This window comes from Pelecanus crispus, chromosome Z, assembly GCF_030463565.1.
Source record: "Pelecanus crispus isolate bPelCri1 chromosome Z, bPelCri1.pri, whole genome shotgun sequence".
Lineage (NCBI taxonomy): Eukaryota > Metazoa > Chordata > Aves > Pelecaniformes > Pelecanidae > Pelecanus > Pelecanus crispus.
Genome location: NC_134676.1, coordinates 12,943,371 through 12,967,525, shown reverse-complemented (window position 1 = coordinate 12,967,525; position 24,155 = coordinate 12,943,371). Strand labels below are relative to the sequence as shown.

Here is a 24,155-nt window from a genome sequence, read left to right as displayed (position 1 = left end):
ACCCAAGCTGTTGGGGCACTGAGCCGTGGGATGGGGTCCAAAATGCGGGGGCAGGAGGATTAGAGAGTTAAATAATAATTGTGAGAAACCTCTGTCATGCTCCATCTGTGATGGAGGAGAAGCTCCTTATGTCTCTGACCTGTCAGGGTTGGCCTCAGGATTTCTTTTGTTGAGACAACTGGTGACCTTACGACACCGGGGCAGGAGGTGTCAGTGGAAGATGGTCGTTTTGTCCTTTGGGGCTTCATGTTTAGCTCTTTCTGAGCTTGATGGCACCCTAAAGCTCATGTTAACACTGGAATTGAAGTTTCCTTTTCTGATGCACCAGACCATGGTGCATTTATTTGTGTTACAAAACTTGTTTGGCCAGTGTTTGGGGACCACATGGAAGTTATTGTGAATTTTGCTCCAAGTTGATGAGATGGACGATTTGTTAATGCTTGGGACGACAGTGGGATTGGGGCTTTCATTGCTTCTCTCTTCAACCTAATGGAGATCTTGGGGTTTGTTGCCTGGCTAGGATTGCAGCATTGTTGGACGGAGTAAAATAACCCGCGCCTTGATCAGGTTTCAGTATGCATCTATCACCAGAAGAGCTGTTTGCCAATCTTTACAGAGACACTGATAGTATAAACAGATGAACGCTGCTTTGTTGGGCTTGGGGCTTGCTGCAGCAGCTGGTTTTGGTTTTAAGACTTCAAAGCTGGTAACAGAGCAGTATGAGTGGACATCTCATCACTAAATTCTGTTGAGAAAACCATGGGTTTAAACGTGTCCTCTGAATTAGTGCTCCCCAATACTACTGCGGAGTGGTGGTGATGGTGGTTGTGAACTTCAGCTAATTTAACTTGAAATACATTGGAGGGACTAAAACCAATTTTTAAAAATGCTGGTCTTAAAGAAGCATAATTGAGAAAACCTGCTCTTCCCATCAGTGAGGCATGTTGAATTTCGTGGTGCAACACAAGGGGAGGATGTTTGTGTACTGTTCTTGCAAGCTTCCTAATTGCAGTCTTTCTGAAAGAAAACATTAGAAGTTTAAAAATAAATAAATAAATCCTTCAGTATTTTGAAAGCTCTGGTCCATATAAAAACTTATTGAATGTGTTCTGAAGATGTCTAATTAAACCTGTTATAAATGAAGATGATCACAGTTTGTTTTGAGGAAGTGGAAAGCCAAAATAAATACATACATATATATATATATATATATATATATATATATATGTAAAAAGAAACTCTTGATACGGAGCCATCTCATACTAATGTTATCTTGATGTTTTGAGACATTTTGGTCTGAGAAGTAAATTGTCAAATTCAGAATATATATGTATCAATGTGAGCAATAAAGACATTTTTAATGCAAAGCACATACAAGGTGGCTTTGTAAAACATAAAAGCGTAGTTGAGTCACTGGAAATTTAAGAGCTATTCAGTTGTGGTGTATCTGTCATGGAGCCTGTTGGGAGGCACAGTTGTTTAATAAAATTGCTTCTTCTCTCTCTCTCTCTTTCTTTCAGTCCCTGTTGTCCCCCCCCCTTAATATTTTGCTTAGAGATATGACCTCTGTATGTGTCAGTATTAATTACATTTTCGTGATATCTGAATGAGAACCAATGTGAATACCTGGAGCCTGAAGAATATGCCTTGTCCATCCTTTGCTTTTTAAAGATGAGGGGGCCTTATAGAAACCCATCACTTTAGCATCTGGGGGGTAGCTGCTATCAGATTAATGAATGGCTTATTTCAGTTTCTTAATAAGTATTGAATAGTGACAGTGAATAAAATTTCCAAAATTATTTAAGTCCTGTTTAAAAAAAAAAAAAAAATAAGGCAAGGAATAAAGACACTTTGGAGCCTCAAATCTCACTTCCACCTCCATTTTCACAGCGTGACTTGGCACTCAAGCATGTGAGATCCAGTTGTGTCAGGAGCCTTTTGAAAATGGCATCCAGAATGTCATGTCAGAAGTTGCAGCCAGCTTTCGGGCTTCAAAGCGCAAGCCAAACCTCTTGTAGCCACGGGATGAGTTATCTCCTCCCGAGCACAGACAGGGTGTGTTGGCAGGGCACCCTCTCCATAGGGAAAGCAGCTCCATCCCTGCTGCCTGCCCTGCGCTCGCCACCTTCTCCACACGTTGACTAATTGAATAGCCAGGGCTGTCAGCCCTGCGCCTTCGGGGAGCACTATATTCGCTTCGAGAGGATGAGAGCCAGCCTGCTGGCTGGAGGTCGGCTGCGGGTAGGAGGAAAGGCTTCAAGAAGCCTCTCGGCGACAAGCATGGCTGTGGGAGGATCTTGCTGGTCCTCCCCACTGCTCCTTCCCCCTCCCCTGCCCCATGACGCAGATTGGAGAATTACTGAAATTGGAATATGGAGTCCAGGAACATCTCTTTTTCTCTCCGTAGAAAGTTAGTTTGAAGTTGTGGTAACAAGAACAGGGAAGAATAGGTTGAGTTGAATCTGCGTGTCTTCAGCTGCTGCTGCACTGAACCCATGAGCCAGCTCACGGCCGATGCCTTGGGGATATTGTGCTGGGACTGCTTTTGAGGCATCCACGTCTTTGGTGTCTTTTGCTTTCAGGGTACCTCCTCTCTCATGAGCGTGGGGTTGTCCTCCCATTTTCTCGCAGCGTGCTGCTAATAACAGCAATGCTGAGTTGTGAAATGAGAGGCAAGATGAATACTATTTGTCAAGTGAACCTGCCAGGAGATTCCTGTGTTACTGGTTTGTGTGCATGTGTCAGTCCCTTTCTTCAGCCTTCCTTTCATCTCCCAGATCCTGGTGTGTCTCTTCTGTGTATTTGGCATTGCTATCGCTATGTATAAACAAATCTGCCAGGCTGTTTGCTGGTATGTAACCCTCAGTAAATATTGTACCTGTCAATTAGGAGGCAGCATTTAATGTTTACAGGTGGTTAAGTTATGCTGCAATATTTTTAGGATGAACCTAAATGCCCTTTAAAATGTGGGGATTCAAACCAGCAAGGCTATACCTGCCTGGCGGGAAGATCTCAAAGGTCTGGAAACCAGACCTGACCTTGGAGAGGACCCAGGCTGGCTGCACTGGGAGTCATGGGCAGTGATTTAAGACCAGGCAATCTCTGAGCCAGAGTAATGATCCATCACATCCTGGAAGATTGGGAAGCTTAAATACAGAATTCAAAGTTTACTTCTTTTATTCAGTAGCCTGAGACAGGGCAGTGTTTTGTGGGCTGGTAATTATAAAGGCACAGATGAAAGAGGAGTATAGCAAGGGGCTGCTGGAGTCGCCTGAAAATGATAAAGAAAAGGAAACTGTGAGGTTTCCTCACAATATACCAATTTTGTGGTTTCACTCTGTTTACCGATAGGACAGAATCCCTTGGTTTTGTTCTCAGTTTCTCTATCATGGTGTTTTTGGAAGAGCTGTGGACCACTTTCTTAGCTGTTCAGCCCCTAAGGAGTGCCCAGAGGTGGCCAGGTACGGCTGGCATGGGCAGGGCTCAGAAGTAGGACTGTGAGGGTTGCAAGGACCAGGATTATGAGTGTGAGGGGTGGGAGTGTCATTTTCAAAGGGGACTTGAACTGATCCAGGTCTGGCTTTCATGACGAGAGGCTTTCATTGATGAAGCCAGAAGAAGCTTGGCTGGAGATGAAGTGTACCAGAGCTGACTGGCCACCTTTGCTTCCTCTGGACCCAGCAGGATGCTCTGAAAAGTCCTTAAAACACCAACCATTAAAAGCAAAAACAAGACACCTCCAGAATCCCCTTGAATCCTCTTGCTTCTGTGTAAGCATCCAGATTAATAAGGGATTGAAATCCATACACAAATTTAGCAGTCACCAGTGGAAACTCTGTAAAGGAAACTGGGCAGAGTAAAAGTGCTTTAACAGTGAAGGGAGGCAGGTGAGAGGGGCCGGGACTCTGTATTTGGGCATTTCTCCATTGAGAGAAATACGTGGCATGGGAGGAGTGCAGGGTGTGCAGCCGGCCTCGTGGGCTGGTGGTAGCACGGCAGCGCGGGGCCGTGGTGGGATGCCTCTCCGGGCTGGAAACGAGTCAGCACCTGGTGGCCTCGTAAGGTGTGTTTGGTGTTTCTCTGAAGTTGGTGTACCGTTTATTAAAGGAAGGGAGGGGGGGAAGGCAGGGGATATTAATACTTTGCCTCACAGAGGTTTTGGGGGGAGGTCTAGGTTATAGTAGTGCTTCAAGATCTTGGCTCCATGTAGTTAACCCCAGTTACTCTGCAGCGGGTCACACCTGCCAGAGTAGCATGCCTGGCCAGCTTTGCTCCCTTATAGACTAACTGAGCCTGGCTTACGTAGACCACAACCCTCTCCAGACTTGTGAGTGTGTACACAGGTGCACATGGATGTCTGTGCATGTAAAAGACCAGTCGGGTCTTTGCCAGCCAGCACTTGCTTTTGTATTGCTGCAACTGCACCATGCTTGGTTTCATTTTATCAGCAACTCTCTTCTTTGTTTGGGCCCGTTACTGCTTTCTTATTAAGATGGCTTGTCTCAGGAAAGGCTGAATGCTTTTGAATTGCATTTTGCTTTGCAGTTAGGAAAGGCTGACAACCTTTCTGTAGCAGTATTTACCAATTAGCATTGGTAAATGCCAGCCTTACCTTGCATTTTGGTTAATGGAAAATATCTTGCCAAGCAGAAGAGGAAGGCTAATGGCACATTACAGGAATCAAAACATGAGACTTGAAATAATGTACTGGCTTTAAGCATTTTACTATTTTTTAAATGTGATGGAGAAAAAAAAAATTCTCATCCACTTGCTGTAGCAAAATGAAAACCTTGCTGTGAGCAAGGTACTTAACAAGGGTAAATACTCACAGCTCTACTGAAGCTACTGAAGCTAAGTTGCTTTACATCAACTTTTTTGGCAACCTAAGCAGCAATTATTGTTTCATCAAGGCTTTTACGGGACTCTTATATGATGCATGTTTTAGACATAAATAACTCTATTCTTAGTTTTCAATGTAAACACCTTTAGTCATGTAAAGGCCTTCCTCAGAATCGGTTTCTGTTCTTAACGTCTCTTTATCTGTTGTGTTTGCTTCCAACTTTCATTAACATGAATCCTGGGGCTATCTACTGTCTTGAAGTTTTAATGTGCACTGTGATAAGCACCTCTTCCCTCTCTCTTGCCTGTTTTAGGTTGTAAACTCTCTTAGGGACAAGGGCTGTCTTTTAATTGTAGCTGTACAGCACTGACAAAACTTGGCCTTGCTTTCGCTTGGGGTTTTAGGAAGTGCTTTGATGTAACTAGTAGTGAAATTACAGTTCGTTTTTTTTGCTGCCAGTTATGTTCCACCTTGCCATAAAACAACCATCATCACAACTTTCTGGGGTTAAGTCTCACTCTCTGCCAATTTTTTCAACTGACTTAAGGTTTTGCCTTTCTTTGCTGTGATTTAAGCAATTGCTACAGCTGTGGTAGCTGCAGATTTTAATTTTGAATAGCAATCTGTCCTTTTATTCTGTTTTTGGATTGAATTTTCCAAGGATGTGGTGGAGGGTTGGGCATAGAGATAGTATGGCAATGGATAAGTTGTAATGAGTTAGTTTTAATGTGTCATCTTGAAATGGGGTCCTCACTCTTGGAAATGAGCTACCCCCAAAAGGCAGCACAGGTACGCACGAGGTAGTGTCACAGGAGGTCTCAGCCATGCTCAGCTATCACAAACCATAGGTGAGAGCAGCGGTATGAAAGCATTTCCCACCTACCCAGAAAGTGTTTTTTTCATTTTGCATGTGGTATTAAAGATACAGCAAACCCACAACTGAAATGCAAAGGACTGGCTTTAGCTGCAATGTAAGTTCACACCATTTCATGTTTTAATCATTAAGTGCAAATGTTTGACACCAAGTGGACGTGCCTAAAAATAGAGTATGCTGTTTGCTTAGGTGCTGTGATGTTTCAGGTGTCATAAAGCTACATACACTTAGTTTTTGAGGCAGTGTGCTGAAACTAGTGAGCAAATGATGCTGACAGTTGTAATACCACTCCCCACAAGAGACTCCTCTTTAGCTGACACGGGAGCATGGTGACTTACTCTAGCACGGGTTTTAATCCACTGCAGGCAGCGAGGGTGTTTTCTGAGAAACTCCAAACTAACCAACCAACCATTCCCAATAGCCCAGCAAGAGAATGAGACTGGGCAAGATACTTGAGGGAATGCAAACACCTTGTAACCTTTAAAAGCCTGAGCTCCCCGGCGGCAGTTGCCGGGCTGAAGCCCCCCAGGGACAGGGATAGCTGAGAAATCCTTTGGCTGGTCTTGCTATAAAGCTTCAGTTGATGGCAAGAGGGGAGCAGCTCAGAGAGGTACAATCCAGATGGCAATGGCTCAGGATGACAAATGACTCTAGCAGATTTTTGTAAGGGGTGATGATGTAGTTCAGGTGCTTGCAATGGCTGATAAAATGTTTAAAGCCCTTGCCAAGGAAATGATGTCATTAAACAGTCTGTCTCGAGAGATGGATCCCTGGGGGACAGTCACAGAATTTTCCTCCATTCCGCTGTGATGCCTGTTTTGTGTATTTTAATTATGTGTTTGTGTTTGGGAGAGGGTATGTTTTTGCTTTTGACTGTTCCCCAGGCTTTATCCCTTAGGACGCTTCTCTTTCCATCGGGAAAGTATTCACATTTCAGTGAAAGGATGCCAAGTGTCTGGCGGCCGTTTGTCCAAACAAGGGGACTTGTTAGATCAGCAGTGGACACTTCAGTGCAATCGCAGTTCTGTCTATGCTGCTGGCTCCTACTTATTTTGAGGACATGGAAAGTTCACGTGGTCAACACTGTCTAATTTATATTAAGGACTACTTGGGTCTGGGGTTTTTTTCCCCTCTTTCAAGTGGTGTCAGAGACACCCACTGTGTGGCTTGCATCCTCCAGAGGTAGAAGCCGAAGGCTTCAGTGGCTCAGTGCTGAGAAGCTTTCATGGGCAGTAGGGATGGACAAAGAACTCCTGTCTTGGAATAACTTATTGATAAAGGAATTTAGATTTTTTTCCCCTGCTTTTGATTTGTCTTGGAGTTGTTTAGGTTCCTTGTACAACAATGAAAACAAAACCCAAGGTAGCAGATGAAAGCAGGAATCCTGCTGTCAGATCAGCCTTAAAAATAACCTGGTTAAGATAGGTGAAAAATATACTCATTATCCACTAATGAAATAATTGGCTTGTTAAGAATCTGCAGAAATCAGATTTTGGCATGATTTTCTGGTACTGAGTCATTCACACGTATACCTGTGATGTGAAGAGTGATGACTTTCACTGTATCTTGAGATTGACACGTTTGAGCTGCTCACCTGGTATGTGATCATGCAAGTTAATTCCCCAGCTACCGATCCATCTCTCCCACCTGCCTGCTGGGGAATGGGAATAGTGGGAGGAGGCATGGTTTGACCCAGGGTGGGGCAGGCAGCTAGGAACAGTGCTTTTAATTTATCCTACATCAGCGAAGGGTGCTGGGGAGCGGCGTGCTGGTATGGCCATCCTAGTACACTCCCTATCCCTGTCGAGGAGGATGCTGCACTGCTCATTGCTTGAAGGGAATTGCTTATATGCTGGTCTGAATGTGGTGCATTTTTGTTTGGGAGATTTTGTGCTGGTTTTCTTCTGGTTTTCAGATGTGTGTGATCGGCACATTGGCTGTCAGCTCCTGTGAAGCCTATTGAAGTAATTTTTTTTAATGCATGAAACTTACAACTGTCTCTTAAGTGTCACATTTCCAAAGCAGCTTCATGGCTGGTGAGGAAGAGCTTGCTGTTTGCTTCTGCTGCTCCTATGGGGAAAACCTGTGAAGTTTCTAAGTGGGAACCAGTCCCTGCAGACTGACAGTAAAAATCCATGTTGAAATGCAGAGAGGGGCAGACATCCCGCGGGCTGTGTTAGGGCCCGTGGCAGTCAGTGTGTGTATACAGACCTTGCGTGGTTATTGGTATTCTCATCAGAGCTTATCTCTGTTTTTATTTAACAATTGTTACATATTTACACCAGGTTTGGCTGAATTGCTGCTGTGACAGAAAGTGCTTTTTTGTAGACAACTATTTTACATTTTCCATTTTACTGTCTGGCTTTTTAACTACTTACTGCATTTCTGTTTTCCATTTGTTTACACCTTGCTCCTGCCAAGCTTTTCTTTAATACAAGATTTCAAAGCAATTTTTCCTTTGTATGTATAGATTTGCAGCTTCTTGAACACAGCATAGTCAAAATCAGTCAAACCCCTTTAAACTCCTCTGCAATTAGCTGGTGAAAGAAAAGGGGGGGGAAGAACGGCTCCAATGTCTTTTATTTATTTATTTATTTATTTATTTTCCTCAACACTCGGAGGAAAAACGTTCCTTTTTGGTTTATTAATGATGTGCTTATGAAATCAAGCGTTTGATGGTATGCACTTGGAGCAGGCAGAAGGCGAGCTTCCCCACGTCGCGCTGGCAGCGTGCTTCCTTTCTGATCTGTAGCACGCTAGTTTATTCCAGATGTAGGCTCTCTCTGAACAGAGGCTGCCTGATGTACAATGGCTTCATGGTGGAGAAAGACAGCCTGCGGGGACCCGCTTGAAGCTGCCAGCTTATTCCCTATTCTCACTTGCGGTCTGTTACATAAGATGACCCCCCCCCCCCCCTTTTTTTTTTTTCCCTGTGATTAATCCAAGTAGAATATTCATACTGTCTTTAAACACATTTTAATTATTTGTAGCTTACGCACTTTGAAGTTGATCAGCTTCAAGTGGAAAAATCTGGTCCAAAGGGCTGCCTGCTCGAAAGAGCCAAGTTAGGAGGAAAGTTGAGTCACCTAAGAGTGATGTAACTGCAGAGAACAAAAATTAGCCATTAGCCCAGCTGCAGCCTGACTTGACCATGTGTATTTCTGCTTGCGGTGTGAGGGAAGACAAAAAATGTAGGTCTGGAAGGGACTTCAAGAGATGACCCAGTCTCATGTCCTCCTCTGAGACCATATTTGACAAGTGTTGGTCCATCATGTCTGTGAAACCCTTCCATTGAGAGGAATCCACAGTCCCTCTGTGTAGGCAGGTCTGCTGCTGCTCTGAGTTTACAAGCCAAGTCCATGGAGTGGATCTGAGCAGAGTTAACATCTGCTCCCAAGAGATGGGGAACAAATCTCTAGAGGGAAATTTTGGCTTCCTATTCTTTTGACACTCTAAAAGCAAGCATGGATGTCTTTCTGAGTGTCCATCTTGGCTGAATCTCAGGTGATTTGCAGGAGATTTTTCTGGACTGTCATATACAAGTATTCAGCCCATGTTATCTAGTGAGCCCTTTCCACTTGGGTTCTCAAGTGCTGAGCTTTGTTATTGTGGCCTGCCTTTGGTTAAGGGATATAGGTTGGTCTCCTTATTCTGAAGAGTGACCAAAGCTGAGTATCACCTAGTCCCTGGCTGCAACAGGAGCTGGTAGTGCCTCTGCCTCTGTCCTTGCTGAGGATGTCTGGAGATACCTGGTTTGAGATACCTGGCTGGCCCGGCATCAGCACATCTCTGTGCTTTAGGCATGAAATGCTTTTGCACTGAGGACTGTTGGTGCATGTGTGCAGATTTGTTGTGTCACTTGTGAACGAAGCTGGGGGGATTATTCTGAGTCATTGATAAATGAAGCTATGAGAATTACTCTGAGAGGATGGAAAAGTTCAGATGTCAATAGCAATATGAAACTGACAGCAGCCAAGCAGCAACCAGAATTGTGCAGCTGATCAGAGGAGACTGGTCAGCAGTTAAACTTGTCCTCCTCTGGGCAGAGATAATGCAGGCTTCAAGGACAGTGACATCAGACCTGCAAACTGCCAAATCTGACATTTCCCTTGTGTACTGTAAGTCTCTGGAGTGGAGTGAATACACCAGAATCCTAGCTTTCATTTAAAGACTAAGTGAGCTTGTAGTCTTTTTCTTTATGAAGGAAAGCTTGAAAATAGGATCCTTTAAAAAATTTCAAAATTGAAGACATGCATCACTCTGCTTTTTTTCTTTTCTTTTTTTTAAAGTGTTTTGTGTTGCTGAACCTGGGAATCTCCAATAACTCAGGAAAACTGGTTTTAAGTGAACTTTCAATGCATTTACAAATCCTTGGAATTGGCACAGAGCTTTACTATTAAGGCTTTCCTGTGGTGGAATCACATAAGATGCACATTCAAAGCAGCAGCATTTCCTAGCTGGCTGTGAAGTATCCATGCTGCTCTGTGCAAACGAGATAGCAGCTTCATGCATAGGGGAAGGGGGTTCTGCTGAACACCCCTTTCTCCAAGAAGCCTCAAGCAAAGGCTAGCAATCGGCTTTTTAATACTTAGCTTTCAAAATCTTGGAGTGACGTACCTCGGAGGTACATGTGTATTGGTGGGGGGTGTTTGCTTTGTAGCACGTGGTTAAATAAAGAGCTATGAATGTTTTATGAAGAAGAGGGAAAGAACAGTGAGCAGATCTGATTTCCAGTCGACGCTGAATTGTTTATTCCCAGTGGAATGCATGCGGCTGACCGGCAGGGACTGAAGGGACAGCCTTTTCTTACACGGGAGACGGTGAGCGTGTCATTTGAAAATGAGTGAAAGAAATACATGTTTGGGTACGTGCCACATGGTTTCGTTGTCTTTATTGTGGCTGTGTTCTGCCATCCGTGTTTGGACTGAGTAATGCTTTACTTTGCAAGTGCTTTTTATTTCAGTGGGAGTTCAAGGGGAGTAAGATGGTGCTTGCATTAAGAGTAGTGGAGTCTTGCCATTTGCTGCTATTAAGTGTTTTGCTATGTAAATGAATATTTCAGAGTGGGTCAGTTAAGAATAAATTTGGGAATTTTTTTTTTTTTTAGTAAGATGTGTGATAGTGAGGAGTGCTGAGGAATGCAAGCTAGGCGCTGCACGTCGTGGGCCTTTGCATAACTCGCATTCCAAAAAGCTTTTGCAAATCATTAAACCCAATTTTATGACTGCATTGTTAAACTTTATTGGAGGGTCTGCTTCCAAATTGGATTTAGCAATGGGACACTCGGAGTGGCATCTTATGAGGAGAATAGATGGTCATCGTTTCAGCCTGGGCTTGGTTGGGGGAGGCAGAGAGATTGTATTTCTCTGCTATGCTGTTTTCATTATGGGTGCAAGGTACTTCATAGCAATAAAACCTCTCTGGAGCATTTTCATGCTGTAGCTCAGTTCTGTGTTTTATGTAGATAAATATAGTTGACTCTTGCCCCTGCATTTAACATGGCGTCTCACGTATCACTCTTAATTTATCTCAAAGCATTCTCTGTCCTGACACGTCCTGTTATTCAGGAGAAGACTTGGCTTTTATCGATGCATTGAGGATCCCAGTTAAACCTGTTGGGATATTGCCCATGTGCATAACTTCCAAGTTAACAAATTACCCACAGGTGTATACGTTTTCAGGCTCAAACTTTTAGGTTACCTCTTAAGACACCTGGTTTGTTTTTCCGGTTTCTCCTATCTGTGGTCTAGGGCTGTGTAACATTATTATTATTACTTTTCACTTTGTTCTTAAGATACTGGTGTAGATACTGACCTCTTTGTTCCTGTATCTGAAAAACTCATCTTGCATTGCATTTAAAAGTTTCATCATAGGGCGCCAGCGATCAGGTAAAAAAAGCACATTTTCTTCACTTAATAAAGGCTCTGATAAACAACATTGGCCTAAAATCTGCAGGTTGCTGCCACAAGCCTTGGGTTTGCCGATATATTTAGCAGTTCCCCTTCTCAGAAACAAGCAGCAATTTGTACATGCTCTTCACAGTTTGGCATGAAATTTTAATCATCGTTGCTACTTGGGCATTTGCGTACTGCGAGAACATTACTTGTGTGCAGAACAGACCCAGTCAGAAATAGCTGACCCGGTGCCCAATGACTACAACACATGGCCTAAAAATTGACTCCAAATTGTGCATTTTGCTGGCTTGCAAGCTTGAAAACTTCCTAGGGTTTCTCATAATTCTGTTATCGTGATTCTTCTGCTCTCTGAAAGAGTCTTGGCAATTGCCTTACATGTCTTGCTTGGTTTTCCTTCCCGTTTTTGCTCTGCTCATACCTGCCACGCTTGTGTTTCCTTGTGCCCTGTCTTGCTGGTAGGACTCAGGGGAACTAGTTTTTGTTTTGCATTTCGTATTGCTCTGGAGTTTGTAAAGCACTTTTTGGATAAATATTTATAATCATTAAAATAATAATAATAAAGGTGTCCTAAACATCACTTATTACCTTGCTTATACTGAAAAGTTATTCTCTGCTATGGGTAAATTTATTATTTACAGTCTGTACAACAGCTGTCCAATAGGAGAAATTTGATTGGCAGCTGATAATTTGAAGCTGGTATTTTCTTTCCTATGTCTCAAATCCTGCAAACCCCTCCGGAGAGGGAAACGCTGCTATGCGATGCCAGTCTGGTCCCTGCTGCAATAGCAGCTGCACTACCCGGTGTTCAGGGTCCCCTTGAACAACATCTTGCTTCTCTGCAGCCCTGCACAACTCATTCTTGAGTTTTGGTGAAGGGGCTTGAGGCCACTGGTTGCTTCAGAAAGGATCAGGGCATTGAGAGCAGCACCTCTGCGTGGCTCAGAAAAGCTGTGAACAGAGCCCTGCAAGGAAACCTCTACGTGCTGACCCTGCTCTGTGCTGCCTGCTTTTTTCTGCCTCCTTCGCTTGGACCACAGCTAACACAGCAAAGCTCAGCAAAAATACCCGTATAGCTTGAGCTATACAGATGCGTGGTGATGGGCAGCAAGGTGCTAAATAGCTCCCTCCTGTACGCTCCCAGCCCTCTCTCAGTGTCCAAATCCAAATTGAAGGACTCTCTGCACATTTTCTCTCAGCGAGAAGGTTGCCGCATATGGAAGATGCACATCCTGAAGGGGACAGATGGGCTGGGAATCCAGATAACGGGAGGCCGAGGGTCGAAGCGGTCCCCTCACAGCATCATCATCACCCACGTGGAGGAAGGCGGCTCCGCACACAGGTGAGGCGATGGCGGTGCCTTCATGGGAGTGATGGAGCATCTGTGGCCATTGCTGTTAGCCCGACTCATGAGACAGGTGTGGGGGTTTTGCCCTCCTATTATGTGAGGGTGAGAATACAGCATTTGTAGCTTAAAAACTTATTTTTGTGATTGGTCACTGAAGCTTCTTCTGACATGTTTAGTCCAAACTGTAGACAGATCAAACACTTGCTTGGTGATGGAGTCTGATGGCTTGTGGGGCTTTTTCCCCGAGTGCTTTTTTGGAAGATGGGCCATTCACATGGGATTGGCAGTGGGTGAGTGTGGGTCGTGCAGCCTGGGGTGCTCACTGCCAGCCCTGGCCCTGCTCCCTGACGGGGGGGATGGGGCTCACTGCTGCTCCCTGGCAGTCTCCAGTGGGGCACAGAGAAGGTTTGAGGGGTCTCAGCTGTGCAGAGAGGGTGAAATGGCTCAGGTTCTAACAGTGATTTCCTGGGGGCGCCTTTCTTAGCCACTCTTTTGGGCAAATAATACTGCAAGCTTAGCATAAGCCAGATCATGTGTCCACGCCTCCATGTCCCACCGTGTGCCACCGGCGCCTGGCACCGGGGCAGGACCACCCTACAGCTCCGTGTTCCCGCTCTGTTTCCGCAGGGACGGCAGGCTGACGGCAGGCGACGAGCTCCTCATGATCAACGGGCAGTCGCTGGTTGGGCTCTCCCACCAGGACGCCGTGGCTCTCCTTCGCTCAGCCGCTGGCCTGGTGCAGCTGGTGGTCGCTAGCAAGGTACAGTCCTCTCCTTGGTGGTCTCCTGAATTTACATTCACAAGAGTTTGTGCAAGTGCTGCATGGAAAGGGCATGTTTTTGATGGGGAATCACATGTGCACATTTACTCCACTGAATTTAACGCACAGCTATGGGAAATATACCGGTAGCTGCCATAAATCTGTGGCAAATCAGCAGGGTATAGACCAACTTAATGATTTGCTTGTATTGTCACTGTCGTTCAGTGTGCAAATGAGTCTGTATTTATTCATGCAGCTGTTAGGTTTTGGCCAAAACCATTTTCTTAAAGTATATGCTAAAAAACCCAGACTGTTCTCAGCCTCTTCTGCTTCCTGCCTGCATAGCCTCCGTAGCTCTCATCCTCTTGTCCTCTGTGTGCCTGGGGTCTCTTGATGATGATCTCTTGGCTCGAGTTCCTTATTTTGTCCTTGTTAATAGCTTGGAGTGGAGCTCTTGCAGATAAAGGAGCATGAAATTTCAGGGAAATGAGAGTGGAACTCATTTAGCAGTCAGGCTCTTCATTCTGCTTTCATCACAGGAGAGGTTGAGGGGACAGTACACAATATTTTGCCCTTTGTTTAAGAAAATCCTGCCCACCCCCATTTGCTCTGCTCCCTGGACCACAGCCTGCTGCTCCCCGGCTTGGGTTGATGCAGCCATTTGGTGGGCGGCTGACCAGCTCCTGAAAGTGCCCAGGGTCTCAAAGAAGAACCTGCCTGCAGGTGGGGGCCATCAGGGCCTTTGGGGTGCTGGCAGGAACATCTTGGGCCAAAGGGACCACTTGTAAACCTGCATTTCCAGGTATAGTGTGAAGTGTCAGCAAGCCACTGTGTCAGTATTTTTAAAAGTTTTCTTAGCTCCATCTTCAGGTTGCCCCAGCCAACCTGATGCAGGTTTCTGCGGTTTTAATGTCTGGATGCTCTTGAAGTGGTTGAGTCACCATCCCTGGAGGTATTTAAAAGACCTGTAGATGTGCTGGTTAGGGACATGGTTTAGTGGTGGACTTGGCAGTGTTAGGTTAATGGTTGGACTGGATGATCTTACAGGTCTTTTCCAACCTAAACGATTCTATGATTCTGTGGCTTCTCGGGATGCTTTATGCTTGTGTTTTTCAAGAAGAGGCTCTATCCCACCATATTCAAAGTGAAGAGCCTGTAACTTCTCTAACATTTCAGTTAGACAGTGAAGTTCATTGAAGACCTTCCGTAGGCTCACAGACTGGTATTAACCACATTGGTGTTTATTCTGGAAACAACGCGCTTTGACCTGAATAGGTACATCTTGTATTTCCTTTAGACAATTGGAGTCTCTGCCAAAATGCAAAGTGGTAGACTGCATAAATTTCTCCTTAAAATTATTTGCTTGTTCATGTGATGACTGCATCAAAATCATCATCACAAATAAGCTTACAGCATAAAACTTCACATTCCTGATCAGGCTGTGAATCTGTTTGGCCCTTGCTCTGTGCTCTTGGACAGATTTCATGTCCCTGGGAGGAGGTCTTGGAAAGGCAAGCAGTGGGGAATCCAGCCTGTGCCGTGTTTCAGGCAGTCTCAGAAAAGGTGTAAATAGGTGAAGTGTTCCCCAACAGCTCCCTTTGGGCATTATTTGTTGATATGGGAAAGCCGCCTCGCAATTTGGCCAGGTGAGCGCTCTGAACGCAGGATTTGTTCTGAAAGCAATACAATGAGAGTCTGTCTGACCACTGCTTTCAGTTGATGTGCGTGTTTGCCTCCCGGAAAACGTGCCAAAGACTGGAAGCAGATCCTGAAGTGTCAGGACTGAGTTCGTAGAGGATTGGTGGGTCAGTTTTCATTTTGTTCTCCTAGGTAGGGTTGTCGGTGTATTATTCTTGCGCATGTAGATAGATAAATGTGTGAAGGGAACATCCGCAGGGAGGGAGCAGGAGCACAGAGTGTGATTTGGGATGCAATGAGATGAGTAATGAGGTCTGTAAACTCTGAGTCTGCTCACAGTGACATTTAATAAACTCAAAGTGGGGAGGAGCAGGCTACTGGGGAAGCATTTATTTTAAATTCTCCTTTATGAAATCTAAACGTTTAGATTTAGCCTGTGTTTAGCCTGTGTTTACTATATATGTACTTTAAAACCAGGTCTGCTTTTTATAACTGGACCATTCAAGTTTGAGGACATGGAAGTGTGTAACAAGGGGAGGATTACCAGGGAGCTCTCACTGGGCAGGTGAAATGGAGCAGTTTCACCATGATTTTTGGTGGTTTTCTGCATGCAGTGTAACATATTTTGTTGTCTCTCTGGTAGGAATCTGCTGAAGGGGATTTTCTGAAGTACCCATCTACCAGTTTGCCAGACTTGCTTAGCACTTGCTCAGTCCAAGACTCTGTCTCTTGCACTGACAATAAAGAAAATGAAGAGCCAGAAGAAGAAGATGTGAAGGGAGTGAATGTGTCTCCTGAAGCACTGGTGGCTGTAAGTGTGGCTTTGGTGTGACATTTTTACTCTCTCCCTTGACGCCCGTTTGCATCTGTCACATTCTCCTGCAGCCCGACACAGACCAGGTCCTCGGGATGGGACGATCCCACCCAGCCTTCCTTTGGCATGGGAGATGGGTGACAAGCCGAAATGGGGATGTCATCTACCACAGCATCTGCCATCTCTGCTACTGCGCTGCAGCAAAGCAGCGGCATGGGGAGCAGGAGCTCTCGTGTCCTCCAGGCTATGTGGCAATCATGGTTTTGTTTTTCTGTCTGCTGCTGGATTGTTTTCCACCCACTTCCACTGCCTTTGTTGAATCTGATGCAAAGTCTCTCACAGTGCTTATGCAGTAACATGCTCTTCTTTCCCCTCCTTTTGTAACTAAAATTCTTTAACAGTTTGTGATCCAAGTCTTCAAGTTTTTATTTGCTCTGCTGAAGCCAACAGACACTTTTGGAGGGAGGGATATGAATTTCTGGCTGTGAACCAAAACTGAAGTTCTGCTGAATAAATGCTGCCGATTGATAATCTCACTTGCATTCCCTTCAGGGCTGCATTAAGGAGAGATTAAGTGGATTATTGTTATTCATTTGTAATATAGCAGCTCTCTAAAACTTCATCGGTGTCCTGGGCCTCTGTTGTACAGACAAAGAATAAAATTATGTTTGCTACTCTAAAGAGCTTGCAGGCTGGTTTTCCAGCAAGAGAAAGCAGGTGGATTCACTTGAAGCTTTTATCTTTTTTTTTTTTTCCCCTCCTCTTGTCTTTTTTCCCCCCTCTTTTCTGCAGCAATTATAATAAATCTCTTAAACCTTTGGATGGCTCAGATGTGATACTGGTTTGGTGATTTGTTTCGATTTTGTATTCTTATACTTTCGCTTTTCTGAGCAAAAGACTGCTCCCTGGGACGAGTCTTCACGCTGTAGTCTAGCTAATGCTGGTGTTCACTTCATACCTGCCTGTTATCTCTGACTTTCTTTGAGTCTATGCTTCTAACAGTCCTCACTCTCACGCATATCTTTACTGTGACAAGTTTTGTTATTTCTGCACTGGCTTCTCTTGTATGTGCCAGGGTGCCTTTTTGCAGGGAGGAAGGGAAAAACAAATAAATAGGGGATGCTTAGCGCGCTGATGATGGCGTAGTGTTTGTGCGCTAACTTGAGCGGGCACCTAAGCATTCTTTTGGCTATCAAAATACTTTAAGTTCCTCTATATATCATGTTTCAAATTCTGGTAATTTTTCATAAGGCTGTGGCTCGGCAACACTTAAACATAAAAATAAATTTTGTCAAAACTTAATTATGTGTGGCTTCAGAATGCAGCTCCCCGGCATTCCAGTGATTTTTTCCGCACATGCTAGGAGTTATTTGTCACTTGTTTTGCTCTTGATTTTCCAGCACGGCTCTGCCTGGTTTTCAGCAATGGCTTTTTTAATGGGGTGTTTCCTTTCCAGATTAACATAATGCTAGGGGAGGCTCAAGGTAGCTGAGGTGCACACCACCATGAAGACCCAGCCGCACGAGCCTGCCCGGAGCCCTTCAGCATGGGCCTGAGTTTGGAGCCTGCCCCAATGTCCATGCCAGTGCCACTGCAGCTGGCAGTGGTGGTTAATTCAGAGCTGGTTCGATCTGCCTGCCTATCTGGCACTCTCGCCCCTGATGGCAATAGCTCTGTGCTTTCGTAATGGATCGGGGGGATGGAAGGGAAATCACAGAAATCGGAGTACAATAAACACATTAGAAGAATAGCAGTAAGATTTTTTTTTTTTCTTCTTTTCTCTGTTTCTGTTAATTTTTTTTTGTTGGAGGGGATGTAATTCAGAGGGATGTAACAAGCTATTGGTGACTCTCAGGACCTTCTTTTTTTGCTTGAGCTGCACATGAAATCCTTCCTCTTCTAATGCAAAGCACAGGGTGTCTTTGCATTCCCCTTGTAATTGCGGTCTCAGCCTCGGAGTGCTGACAGGGCTCTCTGCAGCCTGGGGTGGCCAAGTCTGTACAGTGTAGACCCCTCGGCTCTACCCTGAGGCTGATCCATCCTCATCAGATCAGGGCAGCCTGAGCTGAGCTGGGCTGTGCAAATCCTGCATGCCACCAGGCAGAACATAGGAAGGTAAACGTATGGAAAAGATAAACTTGACACGTGGCTTTTTTCTATATGGCAAGATGGGGGGGGATTTTTCACAGCAAAGCTTAGAAGCAGACTTCAAGGTCAGTATGAACATGAAGCATTACATGATTTTATTTTTTAAAAAAAACATATATATGTATGTACACATAGATTATTGCAAAATTGCTTTGGAAATTACTGTTGTTTGCTGCTCCCACTGTCTTGGTGATACTCAGGTGTCTTCTCTTTCTCTCATATATATTCCACTGTATTTATACTGTAGATAAGGGATGACAGTGTGACTGATGATTAAAGCAGGAACTGAGCTGGACCATTTTTAATCCGTGCAAATACAATGTTTGAGACTTCCAGGATGGGTGGTACTCAAGATCTGGACCGGGTAACTGACACTGCAGTCTCAGTTAAGTGTCAGAAGTCTTAGATTTGAAACTGATTCTCAACCCACCTCTGGCCAGGAGTTACCTTTCTCACCACCAGTTTCTCCCCTCTGACAAGGTGAGAAATTTTACTGTGCAGGGCTTTGTAGAGACTTAAAGGGATGCTGTCAGGTGCTGGTTGGTGGGATGCTGTCTGGTGCTGGGTGGTTAGGTAACAAAAACTAATTCAGAGTGATTTATCATCAGCTGAGGCTTCACCGTCCCTTCTCTGACCAGCACAGTGTGTATGTAATTCTTGAGCCAGCGTAGAAGATGCTACAAAACTTGAGGCAGCTTTTAGGGTTGTGTAAGGTCTTCTTTCATTAACCTTACTGTGAATATAATTCAGTGCTGAGTATTCAGAACCATACTTTATAGACCTGATAGACTTGCTGTTAATGCCTTAGCACCTGATTGCTTAAAGGCTAAACCAGGCACAAAAAATAATCACTTTGAACTAAGGCATATATTCAAATCTTCATCCTTGCAGTTATTTAGAACTCAGCTGCACCAGCCCCTGAGGAACCTGATCTAAGTTATCTCTGCTTTGAGATGGGGGCTGGACCAGGTCCCTTCCAACCTGGCTTACTCTATGAAGTGAAAAATTTAACCAAAAAAAAAAAAAAAAAAGAAAGAAAGAAAGAAATCTCTTTTCTAGGAGCTGGAAGTTAAAAATATTCCTTGTGAGCAAGTTCTTTAAAACTCTTCCGGTGTTTCCAGGCAGCGAAATAGAACCTGAGCTAATCAGCTTCCCCAGGACACAGCAGAAGAGTTTAGTGACACTTGAAAACTGTAATTTAAGAGAAATATCATTTGCAAGTCTTACTTGAAAATCCACTTGTTGTGTTTCATTAATAAAAATTTCATAATACAATTTAATTGGAGCTCTGTTTTTAGTCTCCTTATATAAAGCCCTGTTTAACATGAAAGATCCCTTAAAGTTGTAACTTTAATAAAATTTGTGCCACCAGGCAGGAAAAGGATTACATTAATATCCTTAAGGTACATTTCTTTTAGAGCTAGTTTGTCCAAAATGTTCCTTAACTTCAGATATGAAATACCAGGCCCCAGAGTCATGTTGTGTTAAATTGTCCTGAGGCACTTTGGGGATTTTAAACTCCCTCCGCCAAATCCATATTTTGCCTTGTGCAGTTGACATTGCTATTTTAAAATGTCATTATTTATGTCCAAGTGAAATAGGATGATATGATAGTATTTGCCTTTGACAATTTATTTTTAATTCTAATTCACTTTTTCTAGTATTTCTGTTGCTTGAAATTGAATCTGTCACTGTATTGCTGGCTGGTGGAGCAGCCTGGGAAATGAACTCTAAAGAGGAAGCAGGTCTGCCAAGTTTGCAAAGTGTCTGATTAATTTGGGGCATTTGGGGTCTCCAGACAGAGGCATGTACCATTCTTAGTTGCTTCAAAGCTTTTTGCCTTTGTTTCTGCTTGTGCTATGTTTTTCAATATATGATGATCTGAGTACTGTATTTTTGAAGTGTTCAACTTCAGTGACCAGCTTCATATTAATAGGCTGAAATTCCAAAAAGTACTAACTACAAGAAAAGGGTGTCTGCCTTGGCAGATTTGGATCTGTAGTTGCTGGAGGCAGGGAGGAAAGCCTGGGGACCGTTCCTTAGTACTTTGCTTAATCTTGTGCTTTCGCTTGGGTATCTGCTGCTCATGATGCTGGAGGCAGGACCCTGAGCCAAGTCTATTCCATGCAGAATAGAATTACACAAAAGAGGAATTTCTTATTTGGGAAAGGAGGTCATCGCTATCCCTACCTGTTGGAGGGGAACTGGGGAGGCTATTTGCCTCGCCATGCCCAAACTGACTGCACGCAGGTGAGCCCTGGGGAGACAATCTCTGGCAGCACCCCCACTGCATGACCCTCTGCTGTGGGATGGCAAAACCCTTTTGCTCATGTTTAATCATTTTGTGCTGACCTGAAGTGCTTGGTGTGTACCTTCATGTGAGCTGTGGGCACATTGCATGCGGAGACGGACGTGACCCGCCAAGGTCTTGATCCTCCTACACGTAACAGAAACAGGATGTCTCCAGTTAAATGTTTCTTACATGAGCCGGGTTTCTTTATCCCTGCCAAAACCTACTTGTGTTTTTTTGCAAGGCATGCAGCTGAAAGTGGATAAATAAGTCTGTTCTGTGAATATGCAGAAATGCATTTGTTTACCCCCCCTCCCCCCGTTTTCATATTTTATCTGAGCCTTAGGACTGCTTAGTTATTTTCTGTCGTGAGCCTTTCTATCTTACTGTGGAATTCCATAATTACCTGTAGCCTTGCAAGCATAATAAGGAAGAGGATAACAATGCCATAAGTTTAAAAACACTCTTAGGGTCAAAAGTTCTCTGGAAACACTGGGAGGGATTTTCAGAGAAAGCATTAGCATTGAGAAGGAACAGGAAGCATAACTCAACAATTAAATGTGTGCAGAGCGCGGGGAGGGACCCTCATTACTTGGAGGACTTGAGCGTTCGTTCCCATTAGGGCACTGCAGTCTCAAAAGAGGTTGCTGAAACATGACTCACTCCTCAAACAGCACTGCATGGCTGGAAAAAAGCAAGAAGGAGCTTTTGCTGTCAGAAATCTGCTTTGCACTGAAACGCTTTACTTGACAGGCTAAGAAGATGAAGAGCCTGGTGTGAGGCTCGGTTGTGGCCAGCCGTTGTCCTGGAGAAGGGTTTAATAACTCCTTTCCTATTCATGGTGAGGGCTGAAGAGTTTGCAGATCCTGCCTCGTGCCACATAACCCGTGGAAGGGGTAGGTGAGGGCAGGGTCCAGCCCCACCTTAGCCTGGCTTGGAGCTGTTGCTCGGCTATAAATGCTGCATTTGTTGGAAGTTTGGCAGCACTGTGCCTTCCTGAGATACTTGTCCACCATATCTGTGGGTCTGTGCCTGTGCAGTGCCCTTCACTTGTGCTGTAGCTGAGCCGACACACTGGGTCCTACAGTGACTCCAGAGGACTGGGGAAGTGCAAGTTTTTGGACTAAATGTAGTTAGGAATTTGAGCAAGAGAAAATGAAAATATTTGGGACCAAATCTTGTTCGCCTGATGTGACTGTTCTTCTTGTGTTGTTTCCAGAAGCCGTATGACTTTAAAATAAGCAATTGCAATTCATCTTATTGCCGGGGGGACGTTCAGCAACGGGCAGATCTCGTAGTGGTGTGGCACTGGCAAGGGCTTGGGTACGGTGTGGGCATGCATTGCATGAGCTTGGGGAGGAGGAAGGGTGGTGAAAGGCCCCCAGGGGGGCAGTGTCATTGAATTACTGTTTTTCACACATTGTAAAATTCACCCGTCAAGGAGACATTAACATGAGTGTGTTCTTCAGGTCAGGAGGGAGTTCCCCCGCAGCAGTCGCATCCTTCCTTGTGCCTGGCTCCCAGCCCTTCTGGGTTACTTTCTGTGCCTCTGTGTTAAAGGCAAGCCCAGAGAAAACTGTGTCACCCAGAGGCCAGTACTCTGAAGGGTTCCGTGTAGATGTGATGCAGGCTACAAAACATGAAATATCTCCTGTCTTGGGCTGGTGGAAGATAACCTTTTTGACTTGACCATAAATATCAGTGTAGACAATGCCCAGAGTTACAATTTTTGCTCTTCTGTGTGATATGTTGAAAGCCAAGTCAGCAGAGTAATACAAACACAAGTTTATCTTCAGTACAGGTTCTGCCTGGTCTTTGTTTTTGTGAATGAGGGTTTTTCCCATAAAGCAACAGATACAGTACAGCCTGTCTCTCCTTTGGCTGTTTGGATAACTGCCCAGTTTTGAAGGAGATGAACTGCCTTTAACAAGCTAAAAATAACCCCCTCATGGCATTGGAACAAGAGAGATGCTGTCATAGCCATGCGGTTCACATACATTAACAGGAGGATGATAAAGGCTGTAGGATTTGAGAGTTAGCGTGAATGTCCTATCATCACATCTGCAATTTGTTTATCTGCAAATTCTTGAGCATGTACACAGTGGAGTCTTGGTTGGGCTTGGTTAAAACTCATTCTAGATGCGCTGTGCTTGAATAAATGCGGCCTATATAATGTATGAGGCTTCAGATCCTTGATTCAGTTATGAAAGACTCTTAATGCTTACATATTCTGTATCCTTTCATGTACTTAGGATGATACAAAACGTGGTTTTGGAGCTGAAATCCAAGGCTCTCCACCAGCTGTGTAACGGGAATGCTCTCTGCAGCTGTGGGTTGACTTTGGTATTAGGAAGGTCTTGTTTCATTCTCAGGAGAGTTGTTTATTTTGAGGATTGTTTATTGCTTGCTTTCTCCCTCACTGTGAGTAAAAAGGTTGTCATTAAAAAAAAAAAAAAAGGTAGAAGCAATTTATTGTTTGTCATGATGCATAGGCTCAGGATTTGTGCTAAGTCATGAGCTGAGCATTTATTAAAGAAAATAATGGAGGAGCTGGACCAGCTTTCACACAACTTGAGTTCCATGTTTGTCTCCTCTGTTTACCAGGACCAATCTTCTGAGACCTCTCTGCAGCACGTGGAGACATCTCATGGGCAGCGATTAAACTGCATGCAAACATGTCATGCTTTTTGATGTTTGGGGGGAAAAAAGGATGAAACATAAAATAAGAAAACAGCAGTGATCTGTTTGTGCACCATTTCAGAAATGCATGCGTTTGATTTCCTTTAGCTTAGAAGCTGTTTCTAGTGAAAAGCATAAAATATTGCAGAAGAAGCGTAATCTGGTCCAAAAAGGACTGGGAACTGTTTAGCTGGGAGCATCTTTCTATTTCCAAGGCATGTGTTGTCTGTGATATCTGTTTCTTGGAGAACTTAGCTGCATTTGCCATTTCCTGCATTTCTTCCTATTTAAAAGGATATTTGAAAAGTTTTGTCTCTTCAAAACATTATTATTAATTTTAGTGACTATTTGGAAACCTGGAAGTGAAATCTGCTTTACTTAACTGCGGCCCTGACCATAAATACAACATTGCACCAGTGAGTCTTTGGAGCCAGCACAGCTGGGATCCTGCTACACTGAGAACCTGCCAGCATCCTCTGGGCCGTGGTCAGCACATTGGGGCTCCTGGTATCAAACACATTGAAGAAGGTTTTGGAGTGTCTTGTACAAAATAAATACAGTGTTCTGGAAGATGAGAGCAACTTAGTTCTGCCGTAGTGCATTTCCAGTCTGTTTGCTGAGGGTGCATGGGCAGATGCTGCTGTTGGCTTTGTGCTGGTGAGTGCCAGGTTGTGTTTCTTGTGCGGGTTTGTGTGTGACTACTGTATAGACTTGGTGAAGAGCAATAAAAGTAATCATTGGGGTTTTGTACCTCCTGAAGATGACAGGAATGCCTTTTCTAGCAACTACTGCATTACACTGAAGGCTTAGGGTGGCTTTTGAATGCAGGCATTTGGTAGAGTGATAGACCAG

The 24,155-nt window shown here is 44.3% G+C and overlaps 1 protein-coding gene across 1 annotated transcript in view; it reads left to right on the top strand.

Annotated features, from left to right (window-relative positions):
* Positions 1-24,155, top strand: part of PDZD2 (PDZ domain containing 2) — a 138,565-nt gene that overhangs the window by 72,784 nt on the left and 41,626 nt on the right. The window contains exons 3-5 of the mRNA XM_075726938.1: positions 12,826-12,968; positions 13,602-13,734; positions 16,016-16,183. Of these exons, the coding sequence (XP_075583053.1) occupies positions 12,826-12,968; positions 13,602-13,734; positions 16,016-16,183 (444 nt within the window). The remainder of the gene's footprint in view (positions 1-12,825; positions 12,969-13,601; positions 13,735-16,015; positions 16,184-24,155) is intronic.